At 37.5% G+C, this 22547-nt stretch overlaps 3 protein-coding genes across 3 annotated transcripts; all 3 read left to right on the top strand.

Moving 5' to 3' along the window:
- Positions 1–3385: 3385 nt before the first annotated feature.
- Positions 3386–3568, top strand: LOC122105463 (keratin-associated protein 20-2-like). Its single transcript, XM_042676703.1, has one exon. The coding sequence runs from the start codon at positions 3386–3388 to the stop codon at positions 3566–3568; it is 183 nt and encodes a 60-aa protein (XP_042532637.1).
- Positions 3569–8356: 4788 nt separating this feature from the next.
- Positions 8357–8533, top strand: LOC122105448 (keratin-associated protein 20-2-like). The gene has a single exon (XM_042676685.1). The coding sequence runs from the start codon at positions 8357–8359 to the stop codon at positions 8531–8533; it is 177 nt and encodes a 58-aa protein (XP_042532619.1).
- A 3262-nt stretch (positions 8534–11795) lies between these two features.
- LOC122105464 (keratin-associated protein 20-2-like) lies at positions 11796–11978 on the top strand. Its single transcript, XM_042676704.1, has one exon. The coding sequence runs from the start codon at positions 11796–11798 to the stop codon at positions 11976–11978; it is 183 nt and encodes a 60-aa protein (XP_042532638.1).
- Positions 11979–22547: the final 10569 nt, after the last annotated feature.

The raw sequence follows: 22547 nt of genomic DNA, 5'->3' as shown, positions 1-22547 counted from the left end.
TAGTGAAATAACAAAAATGTCTATTTTATGTCACGTCATCTTGAATTATAGAGAATAAGCAGAATTAGATGAAAATCATTCTTATAAAATGCAATCCACCAAGATTTAAACAAAAGTATGATAATATTCAGAAAAGCCTTTCTGTGTCTCTATAAGAAAAAGTTAGTAATATCTGGTCCTCTAAGTTAGTTTTACTATCTACACAAAATCTTTTTGATAAAATAAGAGTGTGTACTATGGCTAATTATGATCAAGTTAATGTTTCTGAGATTCGAAACAATCAATGTAATAAAAATTAATTTATCTTTTCATATTGACCTACAATTCATTTGTAAGTAATAAGCAAGTATGTACTTTAATAGTAAAGCACATTAGGAAAACAAATGTGCCAATTTCTGTTGAGTATAATAACAGACATCAAATTTCCAGATGTAAGATCCCTGAATGTTGAATATATAAAATTGAAGGATTTTCCAAATTATCTCAGTTTACAGTCTTCTTATAGCAAAATTTCTAATTTTTCCTCTACTTTGTTATACCATTCGATTTTTGAGAACTTTTAACTTTTTTAATCATTCTTGTAGATATTTCTAATTTGATATTCAGGTTAGTTAGAGTTACTTTACCAATAGATACACATAAAGAAATAAGACCTCACACACACAGAATAACCTTTCTATCATACATTTTCCTGAACAATATAAAGTTTAACACATTACCTATATGTTTTCCTGTATTTATCAACTAAAATCTAAATAACTTAGGATGTCAAAAAATGTAAATTCCCATAACTCGAAGTAATAACGGGCTGTTAGAGAACAGTGACAAGATGAAACATCTCTCCTTCTTTATTATAGGGGCAATTGCTTCCTACAGGGTTTCTAAGTTTACTCAAAAGAATGATGAGAAATCCACAGATACAGATAGTTAACTATTCTTATTTCATTGGAGAAAATATAGTTTAAGCTGAATGAACTGTTACCATGCTAAATGACATTCCAATGTATTTATTTTATTTTCCTGCTTCTGTGTGTATGTATGTTTGCTTATTTGTGTGTATGTGTACATGTGTGTGTGTGCATGTGAAACAGAGGCCCAGTAATAGGGAGATACAGAGAAAGAAGGGAGAGCGGAGAGAGTGCTGAAGCACAATACTGTCCTGTGATGTCTCCTCGGGTGTTTCGCACAAACATTCAAGGAGCTGAATATAAAACTAATTTAGAGTCATGCAATTTCCATGAAATTCAGAAATCAATAGGACAATTGATGAGACCATCAATTCAGGGACATATTGCTGGGAATGGAACTCAAAACCTTGTACTTGCTAGGCAATGGTTCTATGACTTGAACCATGCCACCAGCCTTTTTTTCTTTAACTTTTTTGTATATATTTTTATTGTAAAGATACTGTTCAGAGCAGTTATAGTTATAGGAGTAAGGTAATGAGTACATTTCCTATCGAGTATTGTATTGTTACCTCCTCCTTTGTTTTTCCTCTATAATACCTACCCTCCACACCTCCTCAACTCCCCCTCCCCACTGGAATTTGTAAAGATCCTTTCAACATAGTGTCTTGTACATCTCATTGTTACAATGGGCCAACCTGTATCCTTATTTTAAAACTCTGTTATTTCATTTCCCCTTCCCAAATTAGAAAAAATGTATAAACAAGATACAGGGCACCGGAATCAAACACAGTGAAAACAAGGGTTATACCATGGGGGAAGAACATACAAAAGAAAAAAAATCACATAGTACATTATATATATATATATATATGTATATATATATATATATATATATATACATATATATATATATATGTATGTATACATATATATTTAAAATGACAGCAAGAAAGATAAAAACCACCTGTGTCCTTATCTTGGGGTTCATTTCGCTTAGCATCCTCAAATTAGATTTCATGCTTTAGTCCACATGAATCTTGGGTACCTATCCTCCTTTCTCTCCAACACACCAGGCCTTCATAGAACAAACTTATAAAGACAGTTTGGTCATTAAGTTAGTCCTTTATTCTGACACTCTAACCCTCCTTTCCTTTGTTGATATTGATACCCTATGCACTAGCTGTTATCTCAGAAAAGAGAATATTTGCTCTCTGTATATATCACATCATTTTACCTCCATACTACAAAGTCAGTGATGTCAGTACAGAGAAAATGCTGTGCAGTACATGCTGGCTACTTGATGCTTGGTAGTAAAGTTTTCCAGAAATGATCACTGTTCATCAGCCCAAACAACAATCTTCAGTATGCTGAGATATTTGCAATATTCTCATAGAAACATTCACATTGTGAACCATATTCTAAAAATTCCCCCCAAAGGCTCTCAACTATGCCTTTGTAAAAAAAAAATCTATAACATTGTGAACTAGCTATTATATAAGGGAATTTTACTCAGATTTGAACATAGGACTTCTTATTTGGTTTTTTAAGAAATCACAACATTATGCCTAAAGAAATTCATATATATTTTAAAACAACACTACTGATGAAACTATGACTGGTAAACATAGGCCTTAAATTTTATTTAGGAACTTGAAAATCTATCTTAATTAGTAAAATAAACTTTTAATATGTGTAATGTATTATCTATAACTATATTTCTAGCCACTTAGGAAAAATGTTTATTTTCAATTTAAAAGAAAGAAACATCATGTTTTCTTTTGTGAGATTGAAAATAGTAGTAATATAATTCTACTCTGAAAGATGTTCATTTATTTTCTGAAAATGTCAAATAATATTCTCTAAATAGTAAATTTTGAATAAGTCTTAAATACATGTACAGATGATAGTAACTCGTCCTCATGTAATCATAATATAAAAAATAACTAGCTTCTAGTTCCTGAGAAAAATCTCAGTAAACTGGCTAGTCTAGATGAAACATTTTTCAAAAAGAGAGAGACTGAAAATAGGCAAAGAATAAGAGAGAGAGGGGTAGGGGAGAAAAATACAAAACAAAAATATTTTCCTTATGGAGAAATAGAAAGAACAAAACAACAGAACAAAAGTAGAAATGGAATAACTAATTTCATGATTTATATCATTCTGTGTAGTGAGCTGACATGAACTGAATCTACCAAATATAGAGTGTGCCAAAGCTTTCAAACCTGATGAATTTGGCCCATAAACTGATCATGGAATTCTGACATAGGAAGAAAACCATCCCAGTTATGAGGGCCTTGTTTATGCACTAAATCGAGGTGCTCAGGATGTTGGGGGAAGCTCTCAGGGAGCACATGATGCTCACATGCCTGTGGTTCCCACCCACCACCCAGGGGTATAAAAGGCAGCTGGCACACAGACACATCCAGACTCAAGAATCCCACCTTCTGCTCCTGTCACAACAGTCCACTCCTGACACCATGTGCTACTATGGCAGCTACTATGGAGGCCTGGGCTACGGCTATGGAGGCCTAGGCTGTGGCTATCGCTGTGGCTGTGGCTGTGGCTATGGTGGCTATGGTGGCTATGGTTATGGTGGCTATGGCTGTGGCTGCTGCCGCCCACTGTGCTGTGGAAGATACTGGTCCTATGGCTTCTACTGAGGAGTTCCCTCCACTACTGAGATGATTGCCTGTGTCCTCCTGTCCTACAGCAGCTCTCTGTTAGGTCCATCACATAAGAACTTTCTGACTTCAGAAATCTCAACTATACATCCAACTATCTAAGAAATGCATAGAGCTCATTTTAATCCAATACTTTTTAACTTATTATGTGATAACTTGAAGAAAATTTTTTCACTTTGCACACTGGAGTATAATGTGTTCAAATTTCAATCAGCTATTATAAAATTATTTATGTTATTCAATAAACCATGTTTTACTACAAATATTGTTTCCTATGAGTTTATAATTTCTATCAGTTTGACATGTTTGATTAGTTGCAAGTCTGCTCTTGACTTTTGAAAAATGGGAAATAAAGACTGAGAATGAGAGAGGAATACTTTAAAACATAATAGAAAAAGGGCTGGGAAGGTGGCTCAGTGGTAGAGTGCTGGCCTTGCATGCATGAGGCCCTGGGTTCGATTCCTCAGCACCACATAAGCAGAACAAGCCCAAAGTGGTTCTAGGGCTCAAGTGGTAGAGCGCTTGCCTCAAGGGACAGCGTCTAGGCCCAGAATTCAGGCCTCACAACCAACAAAAAAAAATAGCTATTTCTAACAGATCCTGAAGCTGATTATTAACTAAGAAAGAATGTGAACAAAAATATGAACAACAGAATGAAATGTACAATTTGATAAGCAACTTGTGGAAATAAAAAAAATACCTACTTTTTAATTCATGACATTTTTGAATTGTAGAGAATAGTAGAATTATGTGCAAATAATTGATACAAAATATAACCCACCCAGGTAAAATAGAAGCATGATACCACCCTGAAAGCCCTTCCATATCACTGTAATAAGAGTTAGCAATACAGTGTCTTCTACATTAATTTTATTTGTAAATAGAGTTTAAAGAAGTGTGCAGGCCTGCTCATTTTGCTCATTTTGCTGAGATTCAAACTCAAAGAGTAACAGAACATGTTTTCCTTATTTCTATATTATCCCATGGCAAGTCTATAATGTAATTCATTTTCAAACAATAAGCAATTGAATATTTTTCCTTTTTAATATTAAAATGTATCAGGAAAACAAATGTGTCTATTTCTGTTGAGTGTAGAAATAGACCTAAAATTTCTGGATATGAGTGCCTGAAGGTACCGTATGAATAGAGAAAAGTGAAGGTTTTCCCAAAGTAATAATTGCAGTTCACATTCTGTGTCCAATAATGCTTCTACTTCTTCCTCAGCCTTGCTAAACTTGACCACATTCAGGTTTGAAAACATTTTAATTCTAGCAGATTCCACTAATCCAATCTCATATGCTTAGATATTGTTACTTTACCAAGAAATACACAAACAGAAATGGAAATAAAACCACAAATTTCTTATATGGTGTTTCATACATTTTTCAAAATAATGAAAACTCTAAGAGAAATAACCTACACATATTTTCCTGTTCTTTTAAGCCCACTCTAAACAACTTACTGTAAAAGAAATATATAAATTCCATATAGTTAGCTATGATACCAGAGAGAATAGTGACAAGGTGAAATATCTCTCCCTCTGTAACATAGCTGCAATCTTTTCCAAAACAGTTTGTATCTGAATTCACTCAAAAGAATGGAATAGAAATCTATAGACACAGAGGGTGTGACTATATTTATCTCACAGGAGAAAATGAAGTTTATTTTGAAAAAAATGTTATCATTCTTAATTGTCTCTAATGCATTTAGTTTAATTTTTCTTCAACATTTTTTGCTTTTAATATTGTTCCTTTGTGTGTGTATGTGTGTTTATGAGTCGTGTGTTTGCATACATGTGCAAAAGCGGAGCAGTAAAGGAGAAATACAGGGAAATGAGAAAGAAACAGATAACATTGTCCTAGGATGTTTCCCCAGTTTCTGTGTACCCCAAAAGTCAAGGATCTGCAAATCAACTTGTTAATCTGACATCATGCCATCTTCCCTGTGATTCCGAAGCCACAATTGATCACCCTATCCATTCGTGGTAATGCATCCAACTACTTTTTGCAATATGGGAATGGAACTCAAAGCCTTGTACTCACTAGGCAAATGTTCTGTCACTTGATTTATGGGACAAGCTCCTCCCACTGTTTTGTCATTGTGTCAAAGAGTATTTCATGCTTTTGCCCAAGCTAGTCCTGGATTGCTATACTCCTTCCTACTTGGCATCCAGCTATAACTATAGGCATATATTGCCATAACAGGCCTTAACATAACAAATTTTCAAAGACACTTTAGTCACCAAAATATTTTTATCCTTTTACTATATATAATCTGTCTTTGTCTAGTATTGACACCCTAAATATAATCTGAATTATTAAGCATAGTGCCTCAGAAGAGAGATAATTTTGCCACATATATTACATAATTCTACCTCCATCACATCTATTAGTGAATATTAGAACTGATAAAATCCCTGTCGGATGACTGCTGATTACTTCATGTTTCGTTTCCAATTTTTCCTGATACAATCTCTGTTCACCATCTCAGGGCCATAATCTTCAATATGCTGAGATATTGCATCCATCTCTTATAAACATTTATATTGATGAGCCCATTTTTCCTTTGAAATTTATACCATTTGAAATGGTATAAATTATTCCATATTTGTTTGAAATTTTTCTATGATATTGTAAAATAACCATTACACAAAAGAATTATGTACAAAATTAAATACAAAATATTTCACTTGATTTTAAAACAATCATAACATATTGCTCAAAACTATCTATCCAGTGTAAAATGTAAAAATTCAACTGTATTGTTGATATTTAAACTGACAAATTCAGGCCAAACTTTCTTTGGGCATGTAAAAATGTATCATAATTATTGAAACAAAATTTAATGTGTATAATGTATCATGTATGCATTTACACACTAAAATTTAAAATAGGAAAACATTGTGTTCACTTTTGTATGATTGAACATACATATAATTCCAGTCCATATGATAACTATTTATTTTTCAGAAAAATTGAGATCATAAACTGTAAACAATGAATTCTGAATGTCTCCAGTTTATGTTACCTGCCATCAAGTAATAATAACATACAATAGCCCTCTGTTCATGTGCAAGACTTAGTAAACAAATCTCTCTGGATAAAACTATTTTCGAAAATAAAAAGAAGAGATGAGAGAGATACAAGGGGTTTTTGGCAGCAAGGTATGCAGAAAAGAGAAAGCAGGGGAGGAGAAAGTAGAGAGGAAGGAAGGATGAACAATGTATTGCAACAATGATACTCACACAACACTATGTTGAAAATGAACTTTACAACTTGGGGAAGAGGAGTGAAGGAGGTGGGGAGGGAAGGGAGAGTAGGAGAAAAACAAAGGAGAAGAAATGTACTCATTACGTTACTCATGTAACCTTAACCTCTCTTTACAATAATATAAAATTTTTGAAAGGAAAAATTGATGTCTGTATATATGTGGGAAAGAGACACCAATACAGAGAGATAGAGAAAGAGTAAGCGAGTAGAAACAAAAATCTTTTCCTTGTGGAGAAATGGAAACAATAATAGAAGTAGAAACAAGATGCCTATTTTCCTGATTTACATATACTGTGTAATGAAGCCATATGTACTGCATAAACTAATATAGAGTAAAATAATGCTTTAAAAATGAAAGAACAGCTGGGAACAGGGGCTCATGCCTGTCATCCTAGCTACTCAGGAGGCAGAGATCTGAGGATTGTGGTTCAAAGCCAGCCTGGGAAGGAAAGTCCATGAGACTCTTATCCCCAATTAACCGCCAGAAAACCGAAAGTGATGCAGTGGCTCAAGTGGTAGAGTGCTTGCTTTGAGCTGAAGAGCTGAGGGATAAGCACCCAGGCCCTAAGTTCAAGCCCCACAATGGACCAAAAAAAAATGAAAGAACAATTTGGCCGATAAATTGGTCATGGGATTCTGACGTAGTAACAAAAAATTATTTCTCTTAATTACTGGAAAAACATTTCTAAAATATGTGGGTAAATACATCTACCCAACTTAGAAAAAAATGCTTTATTTTCAATTCAAAATAAAGGCACATTTTATTTTCCTTTTTGTGAGATTTACCTTTCTACCACTTACATATGGCCATTTATTTTCTAGAAAGTTTCAAATAATGTGTGCTAAACAACAGATTCTGAATAATCTCCAATATGTGTACAGATTCTAGTAAACTGCCATTAAGTAATCATAAAAGTAACTTGCTAATTTTTCAAGAACAATCCTCAGTTATCCAGTTTCTCTAGATGAAAATTGTTTCAAAATAAGGAGAAAAAGGAGAGAGATAAAGGATTGTGGTGGCAAGGTGTGTGTGTTGTGTGTGTGTGTGTGTGTGTGTGTGTGTGTGTGTGTGTGTGTGTGTGTAAGAGAGAGAGAAACGGAGCAACCAGAAGGTTAAAACAAAATCTTTTCCTTATGGATAAGTGGAAACAAAAAAAATGGAAAGGTACATCTATTTGAATGATTTATATAATATGTGTAGTGAGGTCACATGGACTGAATACACGAAATACAGACCAAGAGAAAAATCTTAAAATTGCAGAATTAACTAATAGAATTCTGACATAAGAACAAAATCAGCCCTGCTATGAGGGCCTTGTTTATGCACTAAATCGAGGTGCTCAGGATGCTGGGGGAAGCTCTCAGGGAGCACACGATGCTCACATGCCTGTGGTTCCCACCCACCACCCAGGGGTATAAAAGGCAGCTGGCACACAGACACATCCAGACTCAAGAATCCCACCTTCTGCTCCTGTCACAACAGTCCACTCCTGACACCATGTGCTACTACGGCAGCTACTATGGAGGCCTGGGCTACGGCTATGGAGGCCTAGGCTGTGGCTATAGCTGTGGCTGTGGCTATGGTGGCTATGGTGGCTATGGTTATGGTGGCTATGGCTGTGGCTGCTGCCGCCCACTGTGCTGTGGAAGATACTGGTCCTATGGCTTCTACTGAGGAGTTCCCTCCACTGCTGAGCCAATTGCCTGTTTCTTTCTGTCCTACGGCAGCTCTCTCCAAGTTCCATCAAATGAAAAATTTTTGAATGACTTCAGAAATCCCAACTACTCATCACACTATCTGAAAAAGGAAAACTAAATGGAACACACAGTGTTCATGTTGACCCACCATTATTTTTATTTTCATTGTGTGATGGTTTGAAGAAATATTTGTATATTTTATTATTCTATCAAATCTGACTCCATTTTGTAAAAAGACATTATTAAATAAACCATATTTTACTACAAATATTGTTTCTTCAGAGTTAATGAAATTATTTACATCCATTTGACAATCTTGTCTGAGTGTGGATTCCAAATTGTAATCAATCCAAATTAAAACAGAAAATATGACAATATCCAGAAAATCCTTTCAGTGTCACTGTATTAAAAGGTTACCAATCCTCTCTCTTCTAAATTAATTTTATTTATAGACAATATTTGGTTCAGTTTAATGTTTTTCAGATTCAGACTCATGTGGTTAGTAAAAGATCTTTTCTTCTTACAGCGGTATTGATTCACAACAGGTGTATAACAATTCATTTTTAAGTAATAAGCAATTGTGGGTTTTCTTTTAACAGTCAATCCTATCAGGAAAACAAATATACCTATTTTTGTTGAATGTATAAACAGACATAATATTTCTGTAGATGTAGGATGCTGAATGTTTAATAGGTAAAATCAAGGGGTTTTCCAAAGGGATCATTCCAGTTCACAGTCTGTTTCTAATAATGCTTCTAATCCTTCTACAGTTCTGCTAAACCTGGTTAGGAGTTTTAGGATTTTTCACAATTTTAATCATTCTACTAGATGCTTCTGATTATATATCCAAACTTAGATAACATGACACAAATGCAGAAGATCACACACACACAATTCTTATTTGCTTTTCTCATATATTTTTCTGAACAATAAAAAGTCTAACACACTTATATGTATTTTCCTTTATCTTTTAACTCAACTCAGAATAACTTACAATAAATAAATAAATGTAAATTCCACACAACTAGCTCTGATAACAGTTTATTAGGCAATAGTGATGAAATATCACTCCTTGATAATATACAGGCAATTTTTCCCAAATAGTTTCTACCTGAGTTTATCCAAACACATGGATGAGAAATCCACTGACACAGAGAACTGACTATTTTCTTTTCCTAGGAGAAAATGAAGTTATGTTGAATGATCTGTTACCACTCTAAGTTATGCTTTACTACATTTAGTTCAATTTCTCTATATATTTGCTTTATTTTCCTTCTGTGCATATGTGCGTGTGTGTGTTTGTTTGGGTTCATGTGTACATGTGTGTATGCATGTGAGAGAGAGGAGCAGTGACAGGGAAACGAAGAGAAATTACACCCAAACAGTCAATGAGGACAGTATTGAAGAACAATACTGTCTTAGGATGTCTCCTCGGGTGTTTTATACCACACCTTCAAGGATCTGAATATAAAACTTTCACCTAAGGTAATGGAATTTCCATGAAATTCAGAAATCACCATGGCACTTGATTGGACTATTAATTCATGGAAATACATCAAATTATTTTTTGCAATGCTGGGAAAAGAACTTAAACCCTTGTACTATCCAAGCAACAGTTCTATCACTGGAGTCATGCAACCAGTCTTTTTTTATTGTCTCAGACTAGGTTTCAAGGATTTGTCAATTAATCTTGGATAGCTATTGTCCTTCTCTCCATGCTGATTAGCTAAGATTATAGGCCTGTACTACCACACCAGGCCTTACTATAACAAATTTGTAAAGACACTTTTGGTCACCAAAATAGTCCTTTATCCTGACACCTAACTATCCTTTACTTTGTCGATATTGACACCTTAAGCACTGGTTGTTATCTCAGAAAAGAGAATATTTGCTCTACATACATCACTTAAATTTCCCTCGATACTTCAAGTCAGTGATGTCAGTACAGATAAAATGCTGTCTTGTGGATGGTGGCTACTTGATGTTTGCTATGAAATTTTTCCAGAAATGATGTCTGTTCATCAGCTCAGATCAACAATCTTCAGTATGCTGAGACGTTGGAACCATCTCATAAAATCATTTACATTTGGAATCCACATTTTTTGAAATCCCCAACGGATGTCACATGCACATGAAAAACAAGTGTCTATGACATTATGAGATAGCTACTAGATAAAGGAATTTTGCACAAAGTGAAATGCAGGACTTCTTATTTGATTTTCAAGAAAATGTAGCATTATGCTCCAAGAAATTTACTCATTATAATATTTTAAAACTCAATACTGTGGATGAAACTCTGAATGACAAACAGGCTTTATACTTCATTTGGGCACTTGAAAATCCATCTTAATTATTGGAAGGAACTTCTAATGTATATGTGTGACTATACCTCTATCCACTGAGGAGGAAAATGCTTTATTTTCCATTAAAAGAGAACAAAATATTTTCTATTCCTCTCTAAAGATTAAAATTTGTATTTTTACTTATAGACCTAGTTTGTAAGATGGTATTTTCCGGAAAGTTTCCAATTATATGCTCTTAAGAACAGATTCAGAATAAATCTCAATATATTTACAGATTATAGTAACTTGCCATGAAATGATTATAACATAAAAAATAGCAAATCGTTCACAATTAAAACTCTATAACCCAGTCCATCTGGATGAAATATATTTTTATTTAACTTATTTAATTTATATTTAATAACAAGAAGAGGCAGGAGGGAGATAAGTGGCTTTGGCAGCAAGGTATACAGAGAGAAAAAGAGAGAAAGAGGGAAAAAGAAGGGAAAGAGAAAAAGAAAAGGAATGAGTGAAACAGAGAGACAGAAAGTAGAGAGTTAAAACAAAAACTTTTTCTCTAGAGGGAAAATGAAAATAAAAGAAAATATAAAATTTCTATTTTCATAAATTTCATCTTAATGTGCAATGAGGTCATAAGTATTCAAAGAACGAAATATAGAACTAACTAGAGCCTTAAAAATGGGACAAGACTTTGGTTCTTGAACAGATCATGGAATACTGGCATAGGAACAAAATCAGCCCAGTTATGAAGGCCTTGTTTATGCACTAAATCGAGGTGCTCAGGGTGCTGGGGGAAGCTCTCAGGGAGCACATGATGCTCACATGCTGTGGTTCCCACCCACCACCCAGGGGTATAAAAGGCAGCTGGCACACAGACACATCCAGACTCAAGAATCCCACCTTCTGCTCCTGTCACAACAGTCCACTCCTGACACCATGTGCTACTACGGCAGCTACTATGGAGGCCTGGGCTACGGCTATGGAGGCCTAGGCTGTGGCTATCGCTGTGGCTGTGGCTGTGGCTATGGCGGCTATGGTGGCTATGGTTATGGTGGCTATGGCTGTGGCTGCTGCCGCCCACTGTGCTGTGGAAGATACTGGTCCTATGGCTTCTACTGAGGAGTTCCCTCCACTGCTGAGATGATTGCCTGTGTCCTCCTGTCCTATGGCAGCTCTCTCCAAGTTCCATCATCACATGAGAAATCATGGAATGTGTTCAGAAATCTCAGCTGTACATCCAACTCTCACAAAAAAAATCTAATTGAATGCATAGTGTTCATTTTGGCCCATTATTTCTTAATGGATTGTATGCTAGCTTGAAGAAATATTCTGTTCATTTGTATTGTGGGGTAAAATGGGTCCAAATGGAAATCTCAGATTTTGTCAAAATATAGATATTATTAAATAAACCATGTTTTGCATTCTGTAAATTTATAACGTTTGCTGTTGGTGTTGGAGGGATGGGATGGATGCACTGAGGGGATATTATCTAATACAATACAAAAGTATCATTTTTAACAATCATTAAATTAAGATTATTAACTAAGAGAAAAAATGGACATAAATCTGCTCACTGAATTAAATGTACAACTGAATGAGCAACTTGTGGAAATAACAAAAATGCTTTTTTATCTCCTGTCATTTTGAATTGTAGAGAATAAGCAGAATTGTGTGCCAATCATTAGTACAAAATATAACCCACCCTAGGGGAAAAAAACAGAAAGGATTAGCGCACCTTGAAAACTCCTCCATGTCCCTGAAATAAAAGGTTACCAATAGTCTGTCATTTAAATTAAGTTTTTTTGTAGATAGAAGTTAAAGTTAAAACAAGATGGTGCAGTCTTCTTTATTTTTGCTCTATTTAAAATTTCTGAGATTCAAACTAATGAAGGCAGGAGATCTTTTTCTTATTTCTGTCTTGCCCATCACAAGTTGAGGATACAATTCATTTTCAAGCAATAAGCAGTTACAAATTTTTACTTTTTATATTAAATCAGATCAGGGAAACAAATGTGTCCATTTCTATTGAGTATTCAAACAGACCTAAAATTTCTGGAGGGAGGTGTCTGAATGCTCTTTGCGAATGGCTAAATATTGAAAGTTTTTCCCAAAGTAATTATTCCAGTTCACATTCTGTTTTTTTAATAGTATTTCTAATTCTTCCTCATCCATGCTAAGCCTGGCTATATTTAGGTCTTAAACAATTTTTATTATTCTAGTTAATTTACCTAGCTATATATCTAAGTTTATAGATTTATAAAAGACACAAATGGGACAGGGTGAGGATGGGAAGGGATGGGAAGGGGAAACAAAGAAGGAGGCTACAATGCTTGATGAGAAATGTACTCACTATCTTGCCCATATAATTGTAACCCCTCTGTACAGTATTTTCACAAGAAAGACACAAATACAGAAATGGAAATGCAGACATAAAATTCTTATAGGTTTTCCTCATATATTTGTCAACACAATAAAAATCTAATAGACTTAACCTACATATATTTTCTGGTATCTTTTAAATCAACTCTTCATGAATTATGATGCCAAAAACAATGCAGGGCTCCCCCCCCCCTCTCTCTCCTTATCTATCTTTTGGTTGTTTCAAATAGAACTTTATGCTTTGCCCAGGCTAGTCTTGTTATACTCCTCTGCATCTGGATAGCTATGACTATAGACATACACTACTGCACCAAAACTGAACACAACAAACTTTCCAAGATACTTTAGTCATGGAAATAAGACCTTTATACTGTCACTATATACAGTCATCCCTCTCTTTGTTTACTACTGACACCTTATTTTTGGACCAAGTTAATAAGCATGGTACCTTAAGAGCGAGAGAAATTCTGCCACCTACATCACGTGATCTCCCTCTATGTTACCTCTCAGTGAAGATCAGGACTGGTAAAAATCCTGTCTGATGATTGCTGATTACTCCATATTTGTTTTCTTTAATAAGTTTTTTATTGTGAAAATACTGTACAGAGGGGTTACAGTTACATGAGCAAGGTAATGAGTATATTTCCTATGAAGCATTGTTGTCTCCTCCTTTGATTTTCTCCTACCATGCCTTCCCTCCCACCTCCAAAACTTAACTACTTCCCCCCCAGCCTAAATTGTAAAGTTTGTTTTTCAACATAGTATCTTGTACATCTCATTGTTACAATGGGTGAACCTGTATCCCTATTTAAACATTTTGTTTTTTCCCTTCCCCTCCCCAAATTATACCAACATCAAATAAAATGAAAACAGGGGTTATACCATGGAAACAACTGCCCAATAAATAAGTGGGCTAAAGACTTAAAGAGAAACTCCTCTGAAGAGGAAATAAGAATGACCAATAAACACATGAAGAAATTCTCAACCTCTCTAGCCATAAAAGAAATGCAAATCAAAACAACATTGAGATTCCACCTCACCCCAGTTAGAATGGCTATAATCAAGAAATCTAATAAGAACAGATGCTGGGAGGGATGTGGACAGAAGGGAACCTTACTGCATTGTTGATGGGAGTGTAAACTTGTTCAACCACTTTGGAAAGCAGTATGGAGGTTCCTCAAAAGACTCCACATAGTGCTCCCCTATGACCCAGCAATCCCACTTTTGAGCATTTACCCAAATGTTTACAAACAAAACCACACTAAAGCTACCAGCACAACTATGTCTACTGCAGCATTATTTACCATAGCTAAAATATGGAACCAACCCAAATGCCCCTCAATAGATGAATGGATCAAGAAAATGTCGTATATATACACAATGGAATTCTATGCCTCCATCAGAAAGAATGACATTGCCCCATTTGTTAGGAAATGGAAAGGCTTGGAAAAAATTATATTAAGTGAAGTAAGCCAAGCCCAAAGAAACATAGGTCCCATGGTTTCCCTTATTTGCAATATCTAGTATATGTATGAGTCAAGCAGAAAAGGTCAGATAATGTGATGTTAGGAAAATGAACCCTTAGATATGTATTTAAATGTTTTTTTCTTTCATGCATTTGTTTCTAAAGCATTTATAAGATTATTTCTTTGTTGCTTTGTATGTCCCTCCCCCACAGTATAACCCCTGCTTTCACTATATTTGATGCCAGTATAATTTGTGGAGGAGATGGGGAAAAACAGGTCGTTTAAATACGGATACAGGTGGACCCGTTGCAACAATGAGAAGTACAAGTTGTCATGTCAAAAACGAACTTTACAACTTTGGGGGGGAAGGGTTGGTTGGGGGGATGATTGGTTGGGGGGAGGATTGGTTGGGGGGTGAAGGGTGGGGAGGCTGGGAAGGGATGTGAAGGGTAAACAAAGGAGGAGGCTGCAATGCTTGATAAGAAATGTACTCAATATCTTGCCCATGTAATTGTAACCCCTCTGTACAGTATGTTCACAAAAAAATAAAAAGAAAAAAATGTGGTATGTATAAACAATGGAATTCTATGCCTGCATTGGAAAGAATGACATTGCCCCATTTGTTAGGAAATGGAAAGACTTGGAAAAAGTTATACTAAGTGAAGTAGGCCAGGTCCAAAGAAACATAGGTCCCATGGTTTCCCTTAATTGTAATAACTAGTATATGTCTGAGATAAGCAGAAAATGACAGATAAGTTGATGTTAGGTGAAATGAACCCCAAGATAAGGACTCAAATGGTTTTTCTTTCTTGGTATTGTTTCTAACATATTTATAAGGTGATTTTTTGTTGCTTTGTATGTCCCTCCCCCACAGTATAACCCCTGTTTTCACTGTATTTGATGTTGGTATAATTTAGGAAGGGGAAGGGAAAAAATGAATTGTTTAAATAGGGATACAGGTGGACTCATTGCAACAATGAGATGTACTAGATGCTATGTCAGAAAAATGAACTTTACAACTTTGTAGGGGGAGTTGGGAGGGCAGGGACGGTAAGGGGAAACAAAGGAGGAGACAACAATGCTTGATAAGAAATGTAGTCATTAACTTGCTCATGTAATTGTAACTCCTCTATACGGCATTTTCACGGTAAAAAACTTCATTAACAATAATTTTAAAAAGACTACACATAGGAGGGGGGACCAAGATGGCGACGGGGCAGTAGGGAAACGCCACAGCTCTCTCCAACCAAAAAGAGAGTTCGAGTTCCAACCTTTAATCTCCCCAAGAGACCGACAACAACAAAAAGACGAACACTCAGAGAAAAACCAGAGGTGGAAAATAACAAAAAAAGAAAGAGAGGAAAAGAAGAATTTCAGAACAGAGAAGAGCAAAGACCCCTCCCCCAACCTTTACTGGCCGCGCGGCGGTGCGCCAAGCCGCCGGCCAGCCGGCCCGGCAGGGGCTGCCGGAGCCACAGAGACACAGGGGGGTGCTTGCAGATCACCAGGTACCGGATTGCAGAACAGCGGATCGCCAGGAACAGAGAAACCTACCAGCCGGGAGTCTCCAGGAGGATCCCACCCCACCCATCACTCTCCACCGGAGCGGAGAGGCTCCATCCCGCCAAAGCCGCCCGGCACCAGCAGCGCCACAAAGGGACCTGTCCGCAGACCACCCGCCCAATCGCGATCGCAACGACCCGGCGGGGGGCCGCCCAACCCACCCCGCAACCACCCCAACTGAACTCGGACTGCAACAACAACTGACGACCTACAGGGTGAGTACCCATCAGGGGACAGGGAATCCATCAAGGGAGACCAGAGCTGGAGGGAATCCCCAGACCCTGACCTAGACTCCCTACCCCAACACCCGGACCACAGGACCCACTAAAACTGGGAACTGTTCGAGAGCTCCACCAGCCGGTGGAGCACACTCTGCTGGCCAGGCCAGAGCAAGAGCGCCCCTGGAAGGGAGCTTAAATGCTCAAGCCAGGAACAGTGCCCCTGGGTCAAGACTACCAACAGTAGAAGAAATTTGAACTGTGTCCTCCAGGCTGCATAACCAAGGTGGTATACACATTAGCACAGGCCTAACGAGCGCGCTCCAGGCTGGGGCCGGAACCAGGCCAGGGGACCGGCGCCTGAACAAAGCAAAAAGGGTCAGAAGTGGGGCTGTGGCTCAAATGGTAGGGTGCCAGCCCTGAGCTGAAGAGCTGAGGGACAGCACCCAAACCTAGAGTTCAAGCCCACAACCAGCCCAAAACAAACAAACAAAAACACATCAGGAGCCCATAGCAGACTCCAGTATTTGGGAGAGTGCATCCAGAGCATCTGATCTTCCCAAGAGCACCCGCAGGAGCAAACACAAGCAGTCTAGGCTGCTCAACCCTTCCAAAGGCGGGAATTGCTACAGCAGAGAGCTGAGAATCCTAAGTGAATAGCAGCTGGAAATAGGCTCCCAACAGAATCCAGATCAGGCACAGACTCTCTCTACCAATACAGAATCAGCAACCAAGCAAAGACAGACACACCAAAACAAGATTGAAGAGCAGTCCCCTGAACCCCCATGAGAAAATCACAGAGAAAAATCACAAGGTTTACCACTACCCAGGACAGCAAGCTCACCTCAAAAGCCAGCAGCCACGCAGGGGAGAGCCCCAGTGGCAGCAAAGCAGGAATGGAAGACAAAAACTACATCCAAGGGTTGCTGGAGGCAATGACTCAAGAAATAAAGCGAGAAATGGATCAGAAATTGAAAGAGCACAAGGATGAACTATCAAAAGATATACAGGATATCAAACAAAAATTGGATGCAAAAATAGAAGCTGCACAAACCTCAGTAAGAAGTGAGATAAACGCCAAATTAGAGGTAATGCATACTGATCTCACCTCATTGAGAGGTGAGATCAGTACTCTGAGAACCAACATTGAATCCATAAAGGGATCCATTTCCACCATGCAAACCACAATAGAAGCCACGGTCAACAGAGTGAATGAAATGGAAGGTAGAGTGTCAGATACAGAAGACAGAATACACCAACTGGACCAAAAAGTGACAGATATGGAAAAATCACTCAAATTAAACCAAAGGGAAATTCAAGAGCAAGCAGATAATGCTAAAAAATTTAACCTTCGCATAATCGGAGTGGACGAAGGTGAGGAATTCCAGAGCAAGGGAATGCAACACCTATTTAACAAGATAGTCAATGAAAATTTTCCCCACCTCAAAAACGACCATCTTAACTACATCACAAAAGCTTATCGAACACCCAACAAGCAAGATCCCAGGAGAAACACTTCTAGGCACATAATAGTAACAATGATGGATCTGAATAATAAGGAAACAATCCTGCATGCAGCAAAAATGAAGAAGGAGCTATACTACAACGGGAAAAAAAATTAGAATCACTGCAGATCTCTCCACACAAACAATGAATGCAAGAAAAGCCTGGGAAAGCACCATACGAGCCCTGAGAGCCAATAACTGCCAACCCAGACTGATATACCCGGCAAAGCTAGCATTCACATTCGATGGAGAACTGAAAACTTTTAATAGCAAAGAAAAACTAAATGAATACATAAACATTAAGCCAGCATTACAAAGAATTCTAAGAGGGGGGACACAACCTGAAGAAAGCAACCAGGAACTGGGACCTGCCCCAAACAGGCATTACTCAAAGTCTAACTGAGCAAGCACAGGAGGAAAGGAAAGAAGAAAAACTTAGGAAAATGGAATGGCAGGGACAACAATGCATCTCTCTATACTTTCTCTTAATATAAATGGGCTGAATTCACCAATTAAAAGAAAACGAACTGAGGACTGGATCAGAAAACAAGACCCATCCATCTGTTGCCTTCAGGAGACCCACCTCTCAGCCAAACATACAAACAAACTCAGAGTGAAGGGGTGGAAAAGGATCTACCAATCAAATTCCCCCAATAAGAAAGCAGGTGTAGCTATCCTGATATCTGACAAAATAAACTTTTCATTAAAATCAGTACAGAAAGACAAGGACGGACACTACATATTAATAAAGGGAACAATCCAAGAGGAGGATATAACCATCATCAACTTATATGCCCCAAATATTGGTGCACCTAGATATGTTAAACAAATGCTCTCAAATTTACAGAATAAAATAGATCCCAATACGATAATACTAGGAGACTTTAACACGCCACTCTCACCAAAGGACAGGTCTACCAACCAGAGGATTGGCAAAGAAGCTACCGAATTAAGTGAGGCCATACTTCAAGCGGAATTAACTGACATCTACCGAGTATTTCACCCTAAAACAACACAGTACACATTCTTCTCAGCAGCTCATGGAACTTTCTCCAAAATAGACCATATCATAGTTCATTCAAGGAACTTAAGCAAATACAAAGGGATCGACATAATCCCCTGTATCCTATCTGACCACAGTGGAATCAAGCTAGCTCTCAATAACAAAGCATACCGCAGAAATTTCTCTAATACATGGAAATTGAACAGCACACTCCTTAACAAGGCCTGGGTAACAGAAGAGATCAGAGAAGAAATAAAGCATTTCCTACAACTCAATGAAAATGAAAACACCTCACAAAGAAACTTGTGGGACACAGCAAAAGCAGTCCTGAGGGGTAAATTTATTGCCCTCAGTGCCCACATCAAGAGAATGGAGACAGACCAAGTAAATAATCTCATGTTGCAACTAAAACAGCTAGAAAAACAAGAAAAAATGGGACCTAAAGCTACTAGACGAAGCCAGATAACCAAATTGAGAGCAGAGATTAACCAATTAGAAAATCAGAAAACCATAACCAAAATAAACCAAACAAAAAGCTGGTTCTTTGAAAAAATAAACAAAATTGATGGCCCGTTGGCAAGATTAATTAAAAAAAGAAGAGAGGAAACCCATATTAATAGGATTAGGGATGCCACGGGAAACATCACAACACGTACCCAAGATATCCAAACAATTCTAACAGACTACTTTCAAAAGCTGTACTCTCTAAAGGAAGAAAATCTGGCGGAAACGGATGCATTTTTAGAGAAATACAAGTTACCCAAACTGAGCAAAGAAGAAGTTAACCAATTAAATAAGCCAATATCCTATAATGAGATACAGGAAGCTATCAAAAGTCTTCCAACAAAAAAAAGCCCAGGACCAGATGGATTCACAGCAGAATTCTATAAGACCTTTAAAGAAGAACTAATACCCATACTCCTCAAGCTCTTCAGAGAAACAGAGAAAGAGGGAGCTATCTCAAACTCATTCTACGAAGCCAATATCACACTCATCCCCAAACCAGGCAAAGACCCAACCAAAAAGGAGAATTACAGGCCAATCTCCTTGATGAACACAGATGCAAAGATCCTTAACAAGATTCTAGCTAACAGAATCCAGAAACACATAAAAAAAATAATACACTATGATCAGGTAGGCTTCATCCCAGAGACACAGGGATGGTTTAACATACGTAAGTCAATAAATGTAATCCAGCATATCAACAGAGCCAAGGTCAAGAATCACATGATTATCGCCACAGATGCAGAAAAGGCCTTTGATAAAATTCAACATTCATTCATGCTAAAAGCTCTGGAGAAAATAGGAATAGAAGGAACATTTCTAAAAACAATAAAAGCCATTTATGACAGACCAATAGCCAATATTATACTTAATGGGGAAAAGCTACAACCAATCCTCCTAAAAACAGGAACAAGGCAAGGATGTCCACTGTCTCCACTCCTCTTCAACATAGTCCTAGAACCCTTAGCCAGGGCAATAAGGCAAGAAAAAGACATTAAAGGGATCCGCATAGGGAAAGAAGAAGTGAAACTATCCCTTTTTGCAGACGACATGATACTATACCTCCACGATCCCAAAAACTCCATCCCCAAACTTTTAGAAATCATAAGTCACTTCGGCAAAATAGCAGGATACAAAATAAACCCACAAAAATCAGTTGCCTTCCTATACACTGATAACGCACAGGAAGAGAGGGAAATAAAGGGAGCAACCCCATTCACAATAACCTCCCAAAAAATAAAATATTTAGGAATTAACCTAACCAAAGATGTAAAAGAACTATTTAATGAGAACTATAAAAAGTTAAAGAAAGAAATTGCAGAAGACACTAGGAAATGGAAAGACCTCCCATGCTCCTGGATAGGCCGACTTAATATAGTAAAGATGGTGATACTTCCAAAACTAATATACAAATTCAATGCAATTCCTATTAAAATCCCAATGACGTACATCACTGAAATACAGAAAACAGTCCAAAAATTTATATGGAACAACAAAAGACCTAGAATAGCCAAAACAATTCTAGGGGATAAAGACAATATGGGAGGGCTATCCATGTCGAACTTCAAACTCTACTACAGAGCTATAATCACAAAGACAGCATGGTACTGGCACAAAAACAGACCCGAAGACCAATGGAACAGAATAGAAGATCCAGATATAAATCCACAGGCCTACAGCCAGCTGATATTCGACAAAGGAGCCAAAGACATACAATGGAAGAAACACAGCCTCTTCAACCGCTGGTGCTGGGAAAACTGGGCAGCCACATGCAGAAAACTAAAAGTGGACCCCAGCCTATCACCATGCACCAACATCAACTCAAAATGGATTAAAGACCTTAACATTAAACCTGAATCTCTGAAACTACTGTAGGACAGAGTAGGAGAGACACTTGAACTAATAGGCACAGGAAGGAACTTCCTGAACAGAGTCCCAGGGTCACAACAAGTTGGAGAGAGACTCGACAAATGGGACTACCTTAAAATAAAAAGCTTCTGCACAGCTAAATCTATCGCAACTAAGCTAGAAAGACAACCAACTAATTGGGAAAAAATATTTACCAGCAATATATCAGACAAGGGGTTAACATCCTGTATATACAGGGAACTCAAGAAACTAATCCCTCCCAAACCTAACAAACCAATTACTAAATGGGCAAGGGAACTAAAGAGGGACTTCTCAAATGAAGAAATAAAAATGGCAAAGAAACACATGAGGAAATGTTCATCATCCCTGGTGGTGAAGGAAATGCAAATAAAGACAACCCTGAGATACCACCTTACCCCAGTCAGAATGTCCCACATCCACAAATCAGCCAACGACAAATGCTGGAGGGGATGTGGAGAAAGAGGAACCCTATTACACTGCTGGTGGGAATGTACACTTATACAACCACTTTGGAAAGCAGTCTGGAGGGTCCTTAGAAAGCTAAAGATTGACCTCCCTTACGACCCAGTCATACCACTTCTAGGCATCTACCCTGAACAACAGGAACCAATATACAAGGACACGTGCACCTCCATGTTTATTGCAGCACTGTTCGCAATAGCTAGGATATGGAAACAACCTAGGTGCCCCACCACAGATGAATGGATCCAAAAATTGTGGTATCTATACACAATGGAATATTATGCAGCCATTAGAAATGACAAAATAATGGCATTTGCAGGGAAATGGATGGAGCTAGAAGGAATCATGTTGAGCGAGGTAAGCCAAGAACGAAGAGACAAACGGTACATGGTCTCCCTCATAAGTGGATGCTAAATCCAAAAGGTTAGGTGATACGACAAAACTAACAGGACTTAAGAAACAAAGAACTCCCGCTCATCTGGTTGAACCACTACTAAATATCCTCATGCTGCTGATCACAAATATGGTATATAACATGTGAACACTGTTATATATTACAGACTGTGGTAGACAATTTGCTCCAGGGAAGTTAGAATGAACTTGTGACTTTGAAATTATGTAATCATTTAATCACAATAAAAAAAAAAAGAACCTCGGGGAAGGGAGGGAGGGAGGGGATGGTAGGGGGAAAACAATGG

Source organism: Dipodomys spectabilis, unplaced genomic scaffold (genome assembly GCF_019054845.1).
Source record: "Dipodomys spectabilis isolate Male_0828 unplaced genomic scaffold, ASM1905484v1 ptg000032l, whole genome shotgun sequence".
NCBI lineage: Eukaryota > Metazoa > Chordata > Mammalia > Rodentia > Heteromyidae > Dipodomys > Dipodomys spectabilis.
Note: the sequence above shows the minus strand (reverse complement) of the source record. Positions and strands in the feature narration are given on the sequence as shown.

Bases quoted from the DNA above. Each gene is read 5' to 3' on its own strand.
- LOC122105463 (XM_042676703.1), top strand. From the start codon at position 3,386: ATGTGCTACTATGGCAGCTACTATGGAGGCCTGGGCTACGGCTATGGA.
- LOC122105448 (XM_042676685.1), top strand. From the start codon at position 8,357: ATGTGCTACTACGGCAGCTACTATGGAGGCCTGGGCTACGGCTATGGA.
- LOC122105464 (XM_042676704.1), top strand. From the start codon at position 11,796: ATGTGCTACTACGGCAGCTACTATGGAGGCCTGGGCTACGGCTATGGA.